Below are 13,771 nucleotides of genomic sequence, written 5' to 3'. Positions count from 1 at the left end.
TGGAACTGTTTAACAGCCCTGGGGCTGGTGCCTTCTTGAAACCAGTGTTGCCACCGCTAGGAGAGTACATATGCTCACTTATAATCCAAATAGGTTAAGGAAGGGTGTGGGTAGCATATGATTGGTGGGAAACTAACTCTGGGAGGGTTCACTTGAAAGATCTAGGAGCTGGGAGTGCCCTGGTCCCACACAGTATAGTGTCGGCTGAGAAAGCTAAAAGATGGATGGCCTCCTTGTCAGCTCAGTCCAAGACAGTACCCTCAGGGGATCTTCAGGAACACTTGACTCTCGCTAGAGTCTGCGCCTGTGCCTTCAAAGGAGCTATATTTCCTTCCCAGAGCAACAGCCAAACCTGAAGACGTTGGCATATAATCAGGAAAATCCTTCCTGCCTAGCCAATTGCTCAGTGACGTAACTAGGCAGGTGACTGTTAGCAGGGTGGGTCCCCCTCCATCTCCTCCCCACTCTAGGCCATTTCCCACATGAGCTTTCAGTCTCAAGTCACCTGTTTATAAACACACCCCCCACCCCACACACACAGCAGCAGTGTTTAAGCACAAGCTGAAGAGCTGGCAACTCCACACTCAACGACCAGTAACCCCAAATTGAGAGCCATTCAGATAAATTCCGCATGCTAAACAATCCAGTCCAGCCTCCGGATTTTTGATGGTGGTTTCTGGGAGTGAGGGTGAGATTGGGAGGTCTCCCTTACCTACTCCATTGGCTCAGAGAGGTACTGCTATGAGGATTTGCCAATGGAGAAGGGGAGTTGGATGTCAAGCCTTTATCACGACAGGATCAGAAAAAGCCAAAATCATTTTTAAAGCAGGAAAAGCAATTTAGTTTATAACCATAATAGCATATTTCAAGTGCGGCGACAGCATCTGTTTGGGGGAGGAGAAGATGAAAACCCTTGCGATTTGGCTCAGGTGGATAAGCACGTGTGGACTTCCTTTCTTGCCAACAGCCAGTACAGACACATCCTTGATTGTGAGTATTATAAAGTGCCCAACACAAGCGGCACCTCACCCACAGTAAAGGTCTAAACTCGAGAACCACCCAGTCCCCAACACACCATACTTTCGACACAGAACATCTCCAGGTTCTTCCTACAAGGAGCGAGAATTCACAAAGTTCCTGGCATCAGCAGTACCAGCAGAAATCCCACTTTTAGCAGCCTTTAGGGTGAAGCAATGCATCTCAGACAAACCTTCCCCTTCAGACCAAAGCATCTGGAGGCATAATGCTAAGGGCATCTGGCCCAGATGCATCCCCCCAGACCCAATTCAGCAGCATACCAGGAAGCCCCCAGAATTCGTTCCCACATATGAATCACAATGCAAAGTCAAGAAAACTCTGACCAAGCCTTGTTGACACAGCCAGCCAGGAAGCCTCACTGCAGACCCAGGGCTGGCTGCCCATGCTGCCAGCAGCTTCCCCGTTCTTTTCCCACTCCCTGGCCATCTCCAGCAACACCTGCCCACAGATGGCTATAGTTCCACACCCAAAGGTAGCCTCTGTGTCCCTCGGGTGATCACGCTCTGTGTTGAGCAAATTCTGCTGCTGTCAGAGCTGTTAAACTGAGGTCGTTCTCCCACTGTCATCCCACTAGCAGCTCACTCTTCTACTTTCTCCCAGTTCTGGTGAGTGCACCTCAAGGCCTCTGGAGCTTGGTCCTGGGGTCATCCGTCCCCTGCTCTCCGTGGCTTTTCAGGATGAGAGCATTCTCAAACTCTTGCATAAGCCAGCTTCCCCAACATCTTAGCCAGTGAGGGGTATATAGTGGGGAGAGGGGGGAAGAAGGGGCGCTGGGCAAGGGGTGCTGCCACCACTGCTCCCGCGCCCCCAGAGCGGAGCACATTGCTTTAACCAAGCATCTCCTGGGCTCCTCCAAAGGCTTGCAAATCCTATCACAGCAAGATTGCTTCAGAATACCAGCACCCAGTCCCATCAACACTGCTCCTCAGCAGGGCTTCTTTCTTCCCAAGACCCCAGTTCAAACCCACTCCCTAGACCAGTAGCCAGCCCAGAGGTCGAGAGGAGACATTGCTTTGTACCCTTCCCACTCCTGCCCCAGCCCCAGAGCTTCCCCAGCCTCCTCCACTGGCTTTTAAATGCAAAAGACTCATTCCTCTCCCAATGCAGGTTGTGTGTGGGGGGGTGGGGGGGTGGGCCAAGTCTTTCTCCAGCTCCTTTGGAAAGTGAATGTCAAACCGCTATGCTCTCAATACCTAGCTGAGCCAGGCCCAGGGAGCTGGAGGGTTTTCGGAGGGTGTATAATTAGCTGATCAGTATTATGTTACCCTGTTCATAACTGAATAACCATTTTAATACAGATGGCACACAGTGGGATAATTTCTGGGGTCGCCTCGCAGTACGTTACAGCACGAGTGTGGCAGAGGGAATCTTCTTTAGCCAAGGTACATTCTACCAGCTAATTTTACCTGCTGTTTTCAGGATGATTTGGGATAATTCCATATCATTTGCAAAATATTAAAAAAAAAAAGAACCTTGATACGTGATGCCAGTTTCAGAAAAAGGCACCAGCTGAATTATTAGTTGTTCTGATAATGAGCCTATGAAGAGTGTAAAGAAAAACACGGGTATGAAACCCTCAGCCTTCTTCTCATTTGGGGATTTGCCTTAAAATGCAAGGGGCCGGGGTTGAAAAGCTGGCCAAGGCTGTCTGGAATTCGCACAGGGTCTCTGCTGATGTCAGGTTGCGCAGTTCTGTGATGGGAAAGCCATCCTGGGTCCTCATCTCCAAGTGCTCCTGTTATGTGCTATACCTGCCACATGTATACGCTGGCCTGGGTGGGGTGGTACATATGTGGAGTGTGCATGTATCTTGGAAAGCACACTGGAGTGGCTCGAAGATTGGGAGACTAACTTGTGCTACTATATGTTGAGCTGACTCCAGCCTGAGTTGTCACCCTGTGCCTGAACCTGTCATCAGTGCAGCCTCAGGCCTGGACACAGGTACTCTAGGTGGTTGGAGGCATCTCCTGAGGTTCAGCTTCAGGGTCCAGAGTTCTCCCTCCTGACTTGGCATCCCACTCCTTGTCTAGCTTCTCTGCTCCCTGCCAGCAGTTTGCTGGTCGTTGGTGTTTGCTCTACAGGCCTGGATACTGGTGCTAATAGGCCAGAAATTTGTGTGGAACTGGCTAGCAAGGCCTGGGCTCCCAGGAAGGCCACCTTTTTAGGAGTCAGCAGAGATGATGGGTGGGGGGAGGCGGGGAGCCAGGACAGGTGGCTGCCCCTGGGGAAGGGAGCATGCCTTTAGAAAGGAAAGTCTGTTTAGAGGCGATGAATAGGACACTGGTCATTTTAAAGGCTTCAGCTGTGGGCTGTGATTGTCTCTAGATACCGAGGCGCGTAATCTTGGAGTCTTAATTACCACAAACACTTGGATTCATTTCCAGGACGCCAGCGGGAGAAGCCTGGCAGGAAATACCCAGTCCTGAGCTGGAGACAGCCCTGTCTGTCTGTCTGTCTCTCTGCCTCCCAGGTCCCCTCTCCCTGCCCAAAGGACCTGGGAGCCTAGGGGCAAGGGCAGGAGGAGGCTGGAGAAAGAACGGAGCTGGAGTTGGGAGAAACTCCGGTGCGCGTTGCGCGGGAGCTGGGAACTGGAGCCCTGCCCTGCAGCCCAGCGTGGCTTACTCACCTGTTGATGGAAGAGACGCTGGGCACCGTGTCGTTGTCACAGATGCCCTCCGCCAGAAGCCGGTCCCGGATCTCCCAGGCAAACATAGTTGGGTTCTGTCGCTTGTATTCAGCAATCTTGTCTACAACTTTGGGTGTTGCCACTTTTGGCTTGGACCCGCCGATCACTCCGGGCTTGATGCTGCCGGTCTCGTAGTACCTGCGTGGGGAAAGCCAGCAGGGTCAGTGAGAAGCAGGCGGTGGCAGAGAGTGAGGCTGCAGGCTCTGGAGCCGCTAAGCCACTCTCCCGCTGGAGGCAGTGGTACGGAGGGAAAAGACCTAGCGTGTCTGAGCGGGCTTCCAAAGCCACTCGGCTAAGGCAGGGATACGTCGGAGGATGAGGGCAGGGACAACAGGGACGCTCTCTCCCAGAAGGTGGTCGTACCAAAGGCTGCACACACAACAGCTGCCAACAGGCGAACAGGGAAGCCTGGCCTTTCATTTGAGAAGAGCGGGAGGAACAGCACTTGGAGGCCTCCCGCCCATTCCCACTGAGCACAGGGCCCCTATGGGAACCAGGACTAACCTTGCACCTCTCAAGCTGATTCTTTTCTCGGGGCACCCATCTTTACCTTCACCCATTCCTCCAACCCTCCCTTCCAAAGAGAAGAGCTGTCCTTCCGTTTCTGAAGACAGGAATCCGGCTCTCTCCCAGGGAGGAATCTGGAGCCTGGCAAGTGCGCTGGACGGCGCTTCTGGGGCCGCAGTCACCACCTGCGTGCCCTTGCCAAAAGGAGCCGCTCTCCAGATAGCCGCAGTCAGGGATCTCCCACGCCCGCTAGCGAACTGCACTTTTAGCCAAGCCCTCGGCTGGAGACCCAGGGCCGTCCAGCCCGCGAAGGAGACGGGGGCATCTCTCGGGGGCGGCTCCGCGACCCTCACCTGCCCAGGATTTTGCTGACACAGCCGTGGCTGACCCGCAGCTGCCGGGAGATGTCGCAGGGCCGCACGCCCTGGTGGGCCAGCTCCACGATGCGCTGCCTCACCACGTCGGGCAGGGGCCTGCCGTTCACAAACACCCCCCCGAGCTGGTTCACACCCCCGTGCCCTGCTGGGGAGAGACAAGAAAAAGACACAACACCCCACACACAGCAGGGACCGGCCATTAGTCAGGGTCCGCGCGCGGCCCAGGATGGAAGAAGGGAGCAGGCAGGGCGGCAGGGCATGTTCCTGGGCTCGCGGGCGAACGGCGGAGGCCGACCACAACGCAGGGGATTAGGGACAGGGAGCCGCGGGGCTGTAGAGACGCGGAAGTGCAGAGGCTGGGCGGAGGGCTGGGAAAGGACGCGCGACTCGAAAACTGGTACGACGCCAGGGAGAAAATGAGGAAGGGATGGGCAGCGGGGCGAGAGGGGGTAAAGGGGGAAGAAGGGGAGAAAAAGAGCCAAGTGGGAATTAATACCGGCAGGAAAGAATGTAGGCAAGAGAGGGCCGGCGGAGGACGGTGCGGAATCCCGCCTGAGCCGCAGGCGAGAGGTTGTCGGAGCGTGCTTGGAAGTGGATGATTCTGGGGTGTTGGGTAGGAGAGGAGCTAAGTCCCTGACATTCTCCCCTCTGCTCCCTACCTCTTTCCTTGTATTTATTTGGAATTGGAGTCTTCCTACATCTTTCCCCGTGTTTTTATTGTGATTTTTTTTGGGGGGGGGAAACAGGGAGTTTACGTTTTCTATCTTTAGGTATTTGGGGAGCCATATTCCCCCCCCCGCCCCCGCCCCCGCCCCCGCCCCCGCCCCCGCCCCCGCCTCCGCCTAGTGTTTAAAGTTCAAAGAAAGCCAACTGAAGGAAGGAAGGGGCTAGGCTGAAGAGGCAGGGGCCCAGAGTCTGCTGCGCTCGGTGACAGGGATGCAGTGGAGAGCGGTGAGGTGCCCGCTAGCAACCACAGAATGCAGACTGCTTGGGTTCATTCGCCTGCCCCACTGCGCCAGGCTGGGGACCCACCGCCTCGCCCAGGACACATGGTACAGGTTGCCTACGTGGGCTCAAGGTTCACAGGGCACCCTGTGCAGCCAGCCTCAGCCAGCTCACGTTCCTCTGACCTTTTAGACCTCCGCTGCCACTCAGGAAAGGGGACAGCAAGGGCGTTTGCTCTCCTGGGCAAGAGGAGGGTGCTGGGTCTCCAACCTGACTCCTGCTGCAGGCGCCCAACCTCGGAGCCATAGTGGTCGCCGGATGCCAGGCCTGAAGGCGCTGCCTGGTGCCCCATTCTCCCTGACTCACAGCAGTCTAGAAATCCTGCACCCAGAGCCATCAACACGCAGTCACAGTTACTGAGCAATCCAAGCACAGAGTTCTAGCGGCAGAGTCCAACCTGACCGGACCAACAACCTGCAGCCCTGTCCTGCTAGCCTCTAAAGACTTTCGGAGAAAGCGGGGACACCTGCACCCGGCTTGCTGCTCTCCCGTCCCCTTCTGGGGGGACCGAGAATAGGGGCCGGCTAAACCTCTAGGGAGAGGCCTCCGATCTCCAGGCTGGGGGAGGCCGAAGCCTCTTATCCTACCCCTCACCCATGCTAGGTTCCCTAAGTCTAGCCCCACTCCTTACCCCTCCCCTCCCTCCAAAGCCGACCATCAATAATTTAGGCCCCGGGAGAACTCGCGTTACCGGTATGAAAAGGCGGCAGCTGCGGGCAGATTAAAGATGAATAATTCAGCCTCCCCGGGCTCCGGGCCCGGCCCCTCGACCCCAGTCTAAGGGGTGGGGAAAGAAAGGGGGTACCGCGGGAGTCCAGGGCTGGGGCCGAGGGCCGGTGCTGAGTCGGGCCTAGACTGCGCCACCGCCGCCGCCGGCGCCGACTCCGGCTGCCGCTGCTGGCCGGCTAGCCCGCGCAGCGGTCTCTCCCTTCCTTCGACCACCTTCGGCTCGCCTTGCTTCCCCTTTGGGCTTCCAAGTGGTACCCAGTGGGCGGCCAGGACTCGGCAGATCCCACGCGGAATCGGCGAGAGGGGAGAGAAAGAGCAGAGGCAGCAGGGCCAGGAGGCCGGCTGGCTGGGCGAAGACGGTGTGGTACCCGGTTCCACTCCCTCCGAAAAGGAGACAGGATTTCAGGCTCGGCTGGCACAAACCGGCGGCAGCCGGAGGTCTCTGGCTCAGATTTCCTGTGTATGCTTGGAAATTATTTAGGGAAATATATTTTATCCCAGGAGTACTTTTAAAAGCATATATACACATATATATGCTAAATAAATGCTTAGAGAAAAATGCAGCTCTCCCTCCCTCCTGGGCTCTCTTGTCCAAAGCACAGATCCAAGCCAGCTCTAAAAAGTTTCCTTGTGAAAAGTTACAAATCATCCTTGATTATTAATCCACAGAGAAGTTTTCTATTTAGAATCTATTTACCTTTTGGGGGGAAAAAGCCTGCAAAAAAAAAAAATCTCTGAATTGTTTCCAAGCTAAAGACATAGGACAAGAATTAGATAAATTCAAATTTAATTTAAATAGTCCTCCTTTCCTATTTTAAATTTATTTTCTCCCCTTCTCTTTTTTACTGTAGCTTTTTTTTTTTCTGTTTTCTTGCTCTTTCTTAGCCCTGGTTTTGGTTTCTCTTTTCTTTCTCCCCAGCTTTGGCATTTGCCTTCCTTTTGTTCTTCCCACCTCCTTTTCTCCCTCTTTTCTGATCCCCTGGCCAGGTTACTGGTTGGATCATCCTTACCAGGGAGTGGGAGACTGGCAAGGAGCCTCTAGATCTAGAAGCAGAGCAAAGCTCTGGGACTGCTTGGAAGGCTTTTCCATGTGATATCTCGCTGACTGCGATTTCTCCTTGGAACCCCTCTTTGTTTTTAGAGCATCTCCCCAGGAAAGGCAGAGAAAGATGACCACCACGTCTGGCCAATCTCAGACTCCCAACTCCAGGGACACCAGAGGGGAAGTAGGATGGAAGGCAAGAAAGAAAAGAAGAGGAAGGAAGTATTTCAAACCAGTCCACATGAAGCCTTGCCTGGGCTGGTAGGGCCAGGAGAAGCTGGGAGCTGAGGGTCAGAAGGGGGCACCCCACCCCCACGCTCTTCTGCCTGATTGTCTTGACACTGAGACTGCCTGTGCGGGGAGTCTTCTCCTGGACAGCCACACTCTAAGTTCGAGAAAGGTACAGATGAGAGGAGGAAGGATGGGGAACCAAACAGAGAGAAAACAAAGTAAGCATAACACAAAACCCTAAAAACTGCCTGCCCATTAGTCTCCCAGCCCCAGGCAAGAGGGTGGCCAGGGGAACGGTGGCTGGAGCCAGGGTCATGGGCTGTGGATCCACTATTTAAGAAGCAGCAGGTGGAAGTAAGGAAGAAAGGATGGGCACCCGGGAGGTAGGAAGGCAGGTAGCAGGATAAATGAGAGACATAAGGCGGAAGGAAGAGAAGGGTCTTTAGATAGACCGAGAAATGCGAGAAAGAGGAAGAACGAAAAGGGGGGGGCCAGGAGAAGCCAGGGTGGCCTCCAAGATGGGACCTGAGCATAAGAGGCCAGAGCCGCCTCAGGACAGGACAGGGCAGGACAGGACAGGGCAGGCTAGGGTGGGACGGGGAGCCCCGAGCTGGGACAGGAGCCGGGCGCCGGTACTCACGGTGCATCGCGGAGAAGGGGTCTGCTTTGCAGTGCATATCCATGGGGAGGCAGAGGAGCGGGAGCAGCGCGGCCGCCGCCGCCGTGTCGCCTCTCAAACTCAACTTCAGGACTTGAGGAGAAAAGGGAGGGACGGGGGGGGAGGGAGGGTGAGTGGGCGCCCGGCTGCGACCCGGCGCTCGAGAGCGGGGGGCGCTGCGCTCCCCCCGGGGACTCCTCCCGGGCCGATCGGAGCTCGAAACCGCAGCGGCCGCAACTTCCCACCGTCGGGGCGCGGGGCTGGGCGGTCAGCAGAACGGCCCCGGGGCGGCAGGTCGAACCGGGGGGACCTGGGGGCGCATGGCGCGCGCGGCAGCTGCGGCCAGGGCTGAGGCTGGGCGGGGAGACGGCTCGCTCAGCTCCCCTGGAACCCGGTCATCCAGAGGCGGCAGTCGGGAGTGGGCCAGGAGAAGGGGCGGCCCGAGGGCGCCAGGCGGGGAGCCGGGCCGCTGCAAGTGCCGGTGAGTTGAAGAAGTTGGCAAAGAAGTAGCAATCCTCGGGATGTCCGAGCCGGCGCCTTCGGGAGGGGAGAGCGCGAGCCGGGCCCCCGCCCCCGGAAAAGGCTGGCGCGCGCCGCCGCGGCCGAAGGGCCGGGAGGGAGGGAGGGAGCCGAACAACGCCGGCAGCACTGGACTGGCCCCAGGTGGGTTGCGTTTGCCAGAAGACTCGGCCGCAGACTGGAGCCTGGGCTCCCGGTGTGTCTCTCTCTAAAAGCTGCAAAGCCCCCTCCAGACCCCCTCCCCCTCCCCGCGCTGGGAGATGGATGACTTGTCAGACAAAGGCAATAGATTCCACCACTCTGTGATTCGCCAGCGCCGGAGCCCGGAGCTTCGGCGAGGAGGGCCCCGCGCCTGTCACTCCGGTGCCGGCGAGGGGAGGGCAGGGGAGGGGGAAACGGGAGGGAGGGAGCGAGCAGCGGGCGAAGGAAGAGGGAGGGAGGGGAGTGGGCCAGGGGGAGGGGGAAGGGGAGCCTGGGATTAAAACTACACTGAGAAACGAAACTCGCCGATAAGATAAACGTTAGATAAGGATAAAGAAGGGCCAGTCTAATGAATATTCAGGCAACGACAGAGGACCGCAGAGCGCGCCACGCTCCGAATCCGGCTCGAAGTCCCAACTCACCCAGCCCTGCCATCCACCGGCCAGTGCCCGCATGAGCCACGGAGCCCCCAGCTCGGTCCGCATCCCTAGTCCTGTTCCCCCCGCTACTCTCAGCTGAATTCCCTTCCGTTCCTCCTGGTTCTTCCTTCCTCTCTCTGGTCCTTCCCTTTCGCCTGTCCCTCCTGAGGTACCTCCCCACCCACACACCCCCAATTCTCATTCCGGGGCAAAGTGTCCGGCAATTTGTCCTCTCCCGTCCCACGCGCGGCTGCGTGCAAGGCTTCCCTCGTCCCCTTGCCTAAAGGGGTCTGGACAGTCCAGAACGCTCAGTGTAGAAGCGAGCTGGAAGACCTCCGGCGGGGACCCACCTGCTCAGTGGGACCCAACGGACGGTGCGAGAACCCGGGGACTTTGCTCCTGGACCCCCAGGTGGCCGGGGAGGGGGCTTGGGGAGACAGTGCAGAACGACCGGTCGCTGGCGGCAGAGGAGGCGGGAGATCGAGGCTCGCCTCGCTCTCCCCGGCTGGGGAGAAGAGGCTGCGAACGAGGCTGAGCGCCGCCCGCTGCCTGCTCGGCGGATCCAGAGCCAGCGCAGGAGGCGCTGCGCGCTCGACCCGGCCCAGCCGCCGCAGCCCTCGTCCGCACTCGCTCCCTCGCTCGCTCGCTCGCTCAGGTTAGCTCGCACAAGCACCAGGCAGGAGAAGCCCTTTGTCTCCTAACTGGTTAAGTACAGAATATCCGGGAGATCTTTATGAAATATTTTCCCTCCTCTCATAAATCATCTTGGCACTTCAGCTGATGTTTTAACTCTCTCCCTCCTTCGCTCGCTCCGCACCCCCCAGCTTCCTGGGTCTGCGAAAGGGCGGCTCAGGGAAGCCCGCGATGCGCTCTTGCAGCCGGTACTCGAGGCAACTCTGGCCCCTGCCTGTTGACCCTGGCGCCTGCAGAAGAGCCGCGGACTCGCGCCGCTGTCTCTCTGTCCGGAACCTAGGCTGCAGCTAGGTTGGGGGTCGAAGGCGGCGGCCCCCCCCCCACTCCCCGCTCCGACTCAGGTAGGAGGAAACTCCTATAGGGCCTCTCGCACGTTGGTTTTCAGAACTCCCTTCATCCTCGGCCCGGTTCGGGCCAGGTTCAGACCGACAGGGTTTCAAGCTCCCCACTCTTTAGGAGGTCGGATCTGCTGGGATCCTGGCATTTCCTCTCCTTCCTGGATCCTCCGGAGCCCAGTTCGTTTAATCCACTTGCGGAGTAACTTCTGGAAGGAAAAGTCCCCTCCCCACCTGCCCCCTCCTTCCCAGCCCTCAGCCCCACATCTCTTGGGCGGCCCAGCTGGTTCCCTCGGGCGGGAGATGAAAGACGCAGGGTCCAGCCCCGAAGGTCAGTCTCTTCCTCTCGAGACCTGCAGATGGCGCTCCTGGGTTTCCTTTGGCCTCACAGCCCCACGAACACGCACTAACTTGGTGTGGGGAGCGAGAAGGGAAAACCGTCCCCGGCAGCCTAAAGGGAATGGCTCTCGGGCCTGGGAGCAAGGGGCTCGCGGGTGATATTAGCTGGTACAGCCTCGGGCTTCTTTCAGGGAGGTACTTAAGTCACAATTGAGATGAGGGGGGGCCCCCCCTGCATGGAGGAAGGGTCTTCTTTACTGAGAAGGAGCTCAATACTAAAGGAGCCCTTTGCCCCAGGTCTCCTTATGTTGGTCTAGGAAGTTGTCTTAGGGAGTCTGAACTCTTGGAAAAACTGGACAGTGGACAGCACCCCTGTCTGCACAGAGACTCAGATTTTTCTAGAATCAGCTAGACATATCCTTAGGTTACACAGACTATGAAGAAGCCTGGGTGCAGACAACAGGCTTTTTTTACATACCAACGAAGAGGGATTTTCTTCTCTTGTAAAGAAGGAGACGGTACACAAAGTGTGCTGGAAGTTGCGCTCACACACCTATACTTGACATGACCCCCTGAGAAGTGAAGACCCTTCCCTGACAGTCCAGTTCCCAGGTAGTCCCTGGGACTCCAGAACCCCACCACCCTGCTCCTGAGACACTTTTCCCTGTACCACGCCAGCTGGACATCCACCCTCCCACCAAGCCAGCCCCTGGCACCTTCCTTTTTGGCTCCAGCCCATTCAAGGACCTAGAAAATCAAAGAGCAATATTCCATGATGATTAGAAACCCTTTTAGTCAAGCCCCAGCCTTCTCCCAGGGCTCCAGGCTGAAGGGCTGGCACAGATTTCTCTCCAGAGGCGCTGGCCTCTCCCTCTGATGTTCTCTTTCCTGTTCTTCCCTTTCTTCTTCTATAGTCAGTAGAGGAGGGGGAAAAAAAAGCCAGAAAGGAAAAAAAGGAAAGAAGAGGAAAAGAAAGAAAAGGAAAGAAAACAACCCAACCCCAAACACAACCCGGGCTCCGACCTGTCAGGGTTGGTTGCTTTTCCCGTCTGCCTCTAAATGAACCTTTTCTCTCTGGTGTTTTCAAAGCGGCCCTTCCACCCCCCAACCTAGGGGCATTTACACTTCAAACAAGGCGCCCGCCTCCCTGCGGAAATTTAAAGGCAAATAAACTTTTGGGGAGTTGCTCTGATACCCATCTCGGGATTTGCTTCATTAGCCGCCTCTGTGCATCTGATCTGCCCAATAAATCTTCCTTGTGGATCTCCACTCCTTCACCTTCTCTGCTTCCTTCCCTGCCAGGCTCACCCGGCGCCTAGCGCCCCCGCCCTTGCCTCCTTCCTCGCTGATGAGCACTGGCCGCCTGACTCTCTGGCTGTCTCCTGCCTGCTCTGCCGGGTGTAGGTGTCCGAGGCTAAGGTCTCCACCGAGCTTCTCTCTCCTCCCCCACAGCATACACACGCAAAGACGCCCCAAGCCAAGAGCAACTAGCACCCAGAGCTCCCAGATGCATTTCTGGGCAGACTGTGCTTGAACTCAAGTGGTCAAAACCCTGTCTACAACCCCTAATTGCATGCTCTCCCTGCACAATCCTTCAGCTCCTTTTCACGTTTCCCATGTAATTTCTTGGACTGAATTCCCTAGTCTGGCCCAGTGCTTTCTGCCCTGGCGAAGAAAGGCTGAGGCTTGGCTGCCTACCCACTGCAGGCAGGGCCCTGACCCAGGGCCTGGATGCCTGACCTGGAGCAGTTGGGGAAGGTGGCTTGCCTCTGAGGGGAGGGCTTGGTGGGGGCCCAGGGAGCATCTCAGTCATGCCCCTCCTGGACACGTTGGCCAGCCTTCCTCCTTCCACTCCTTCCACCTCCCGGGGAGCGGCAAGGGGAGCCAGGGCTGGGGCTCTGAGTGAGGGGATTAGAAATTCCGAAATTAAATGTATCTCCCTAGGAAATGCTCCCCACGGTGCGGACCAAATTAAATGCATTAAAGTTCAAGGCGGGGAAAGCTGTTTAGAACCAAGGGGGGAAAAAAAAACTAGTCCAAAGGGAAGAAAAGTGAAAACAGAGGGAAGAGAGGAGGGTGGAGCAGAGCATCAGCTCCACAGCCAAGCTCCTTTTCAGAATTATTCCTAGTTTTGGAAGTCACCACCACCAGAAAAAAAAATTACAAGAAAAGAGAAAAAAGTTCGACTGGCAATCTAAGTCTTGGACAGCCAAGGCCCACTGGCCCCCAGGGTCCCGGGGTGCCCCTGGGGCGCATCCTCTCTGGGACCAGGTCCCAAGCGGCCGCTTCACGCACTGGGGCCCCACTTCAGCTCGCCCTGACCAGCCCCGGCCCGACCCTTTCTCCTCCTCCTCCCGCTTCTCTCCCCGCCCCTCCCCCTTCCTAGCCCTCTGGTCACGTTGGAGGATGGTGTTTTTTTTTTTTTTGGAAGAGCTTCTGGTACAATATGGAGCACCATGGGCTGCAATTTCACACTCCACGGCACATTCCCCCTAAAGCTACTTTCTTTTTTTTCATCTAAGACCCCCTAATTTCTGCTTCCTCGCTCCCTCCCTTGCTCCCTCCCACCCTCCTGCGCTCACTCTTCTTTCCCCGCTTTTGTTCCCAATATTTGGGCTCCCTGCGTGAAGCCCGGGGGGCCTGACTCCCGGCTGGCCCCGCCCGCTCTGTCTGTTGGTCCTGAGGAGGCCGAGCGCACGTGCTGCGCCTTTATCCTCCCCGGCCCCTCCTCCTTTAACCCGGCTTTTCCTCACAAGAGGTCCTAGCGACCTGCCGGCCCTTCACAGTCCCTTTGACGAGAAACGACAATGCAAGCCACTTGGCCACCAAAGCGGCCTCTTAGCGGCACGGGCCTGCCAGGTGGCTGCCGCCAGTGGGCCACCAGACTGGGGAGCAGGAAAAAAAAAAAACTGTCAAGCCAGGAGAAACTGGGCCAGCAAGGCTATAGGGTAGGAGGTAAGGTAATGAATTCTCTGTCCAACAGAGAACAAGC

At 57.0% G+C, this 13,771-nt stretch overlaps 1 protein-coding gene across 5 annotated transcripts in view; it reads right to left on the bottom strand.

Annotated features, from left to right (window-relative positions):
• Positions 1-13,440, bottom strand: part of PAX2 (paired box 2) — an 82,218-nt gene extending 68,778 nt beyond the window's left edge. For 3 of the 5 annotated variants that reach the window (XM_068961275.1, XM_068961277.1, XM_068961276.1), the window contains exons 1-3: positions 8,256-8,298; positions 4,585-4,753; positions 3,665-3,862 (exon numbers count right to left, since the gene is read on the bottom strand). In XM_068961275.1, the coding sequence (XP_068817376.1) occupies positions 3,665-3,862; positions 4,585-4,753; positions 8,256-8,298 (410 nt within the window). Of the gene's footprint in view, positions 1-3,664; positions 3,863-4,584; positions 4,754-8,255; positions 8,367-13,424 lie in introns of those variants that run through there. The other 2 variants (XM_068961279.1, XM_068961278.1) reach the window with 2 other exon arrangements.
• Positions 13,441-13,771: the final 331 nt, after the last annotated feature.

This window comes from Capricornis sumatraensis, chromosome 23 (genome assembly GCF_032405125.1).
Source record: "Capricornis sumatraensis isolate serow.1 chromosome 23, serow.2, whole genome shotgun sequence".
Lineage (NCBI taxonomy): Eukaryota > Metazoa > Chordata > Mammalia > Artiodactyla > Bovidae > Capricornis > Capricornis sumatraensis.
This window is presented reverse-complemented; position numbering and strand designations above follow the sequence as displayed.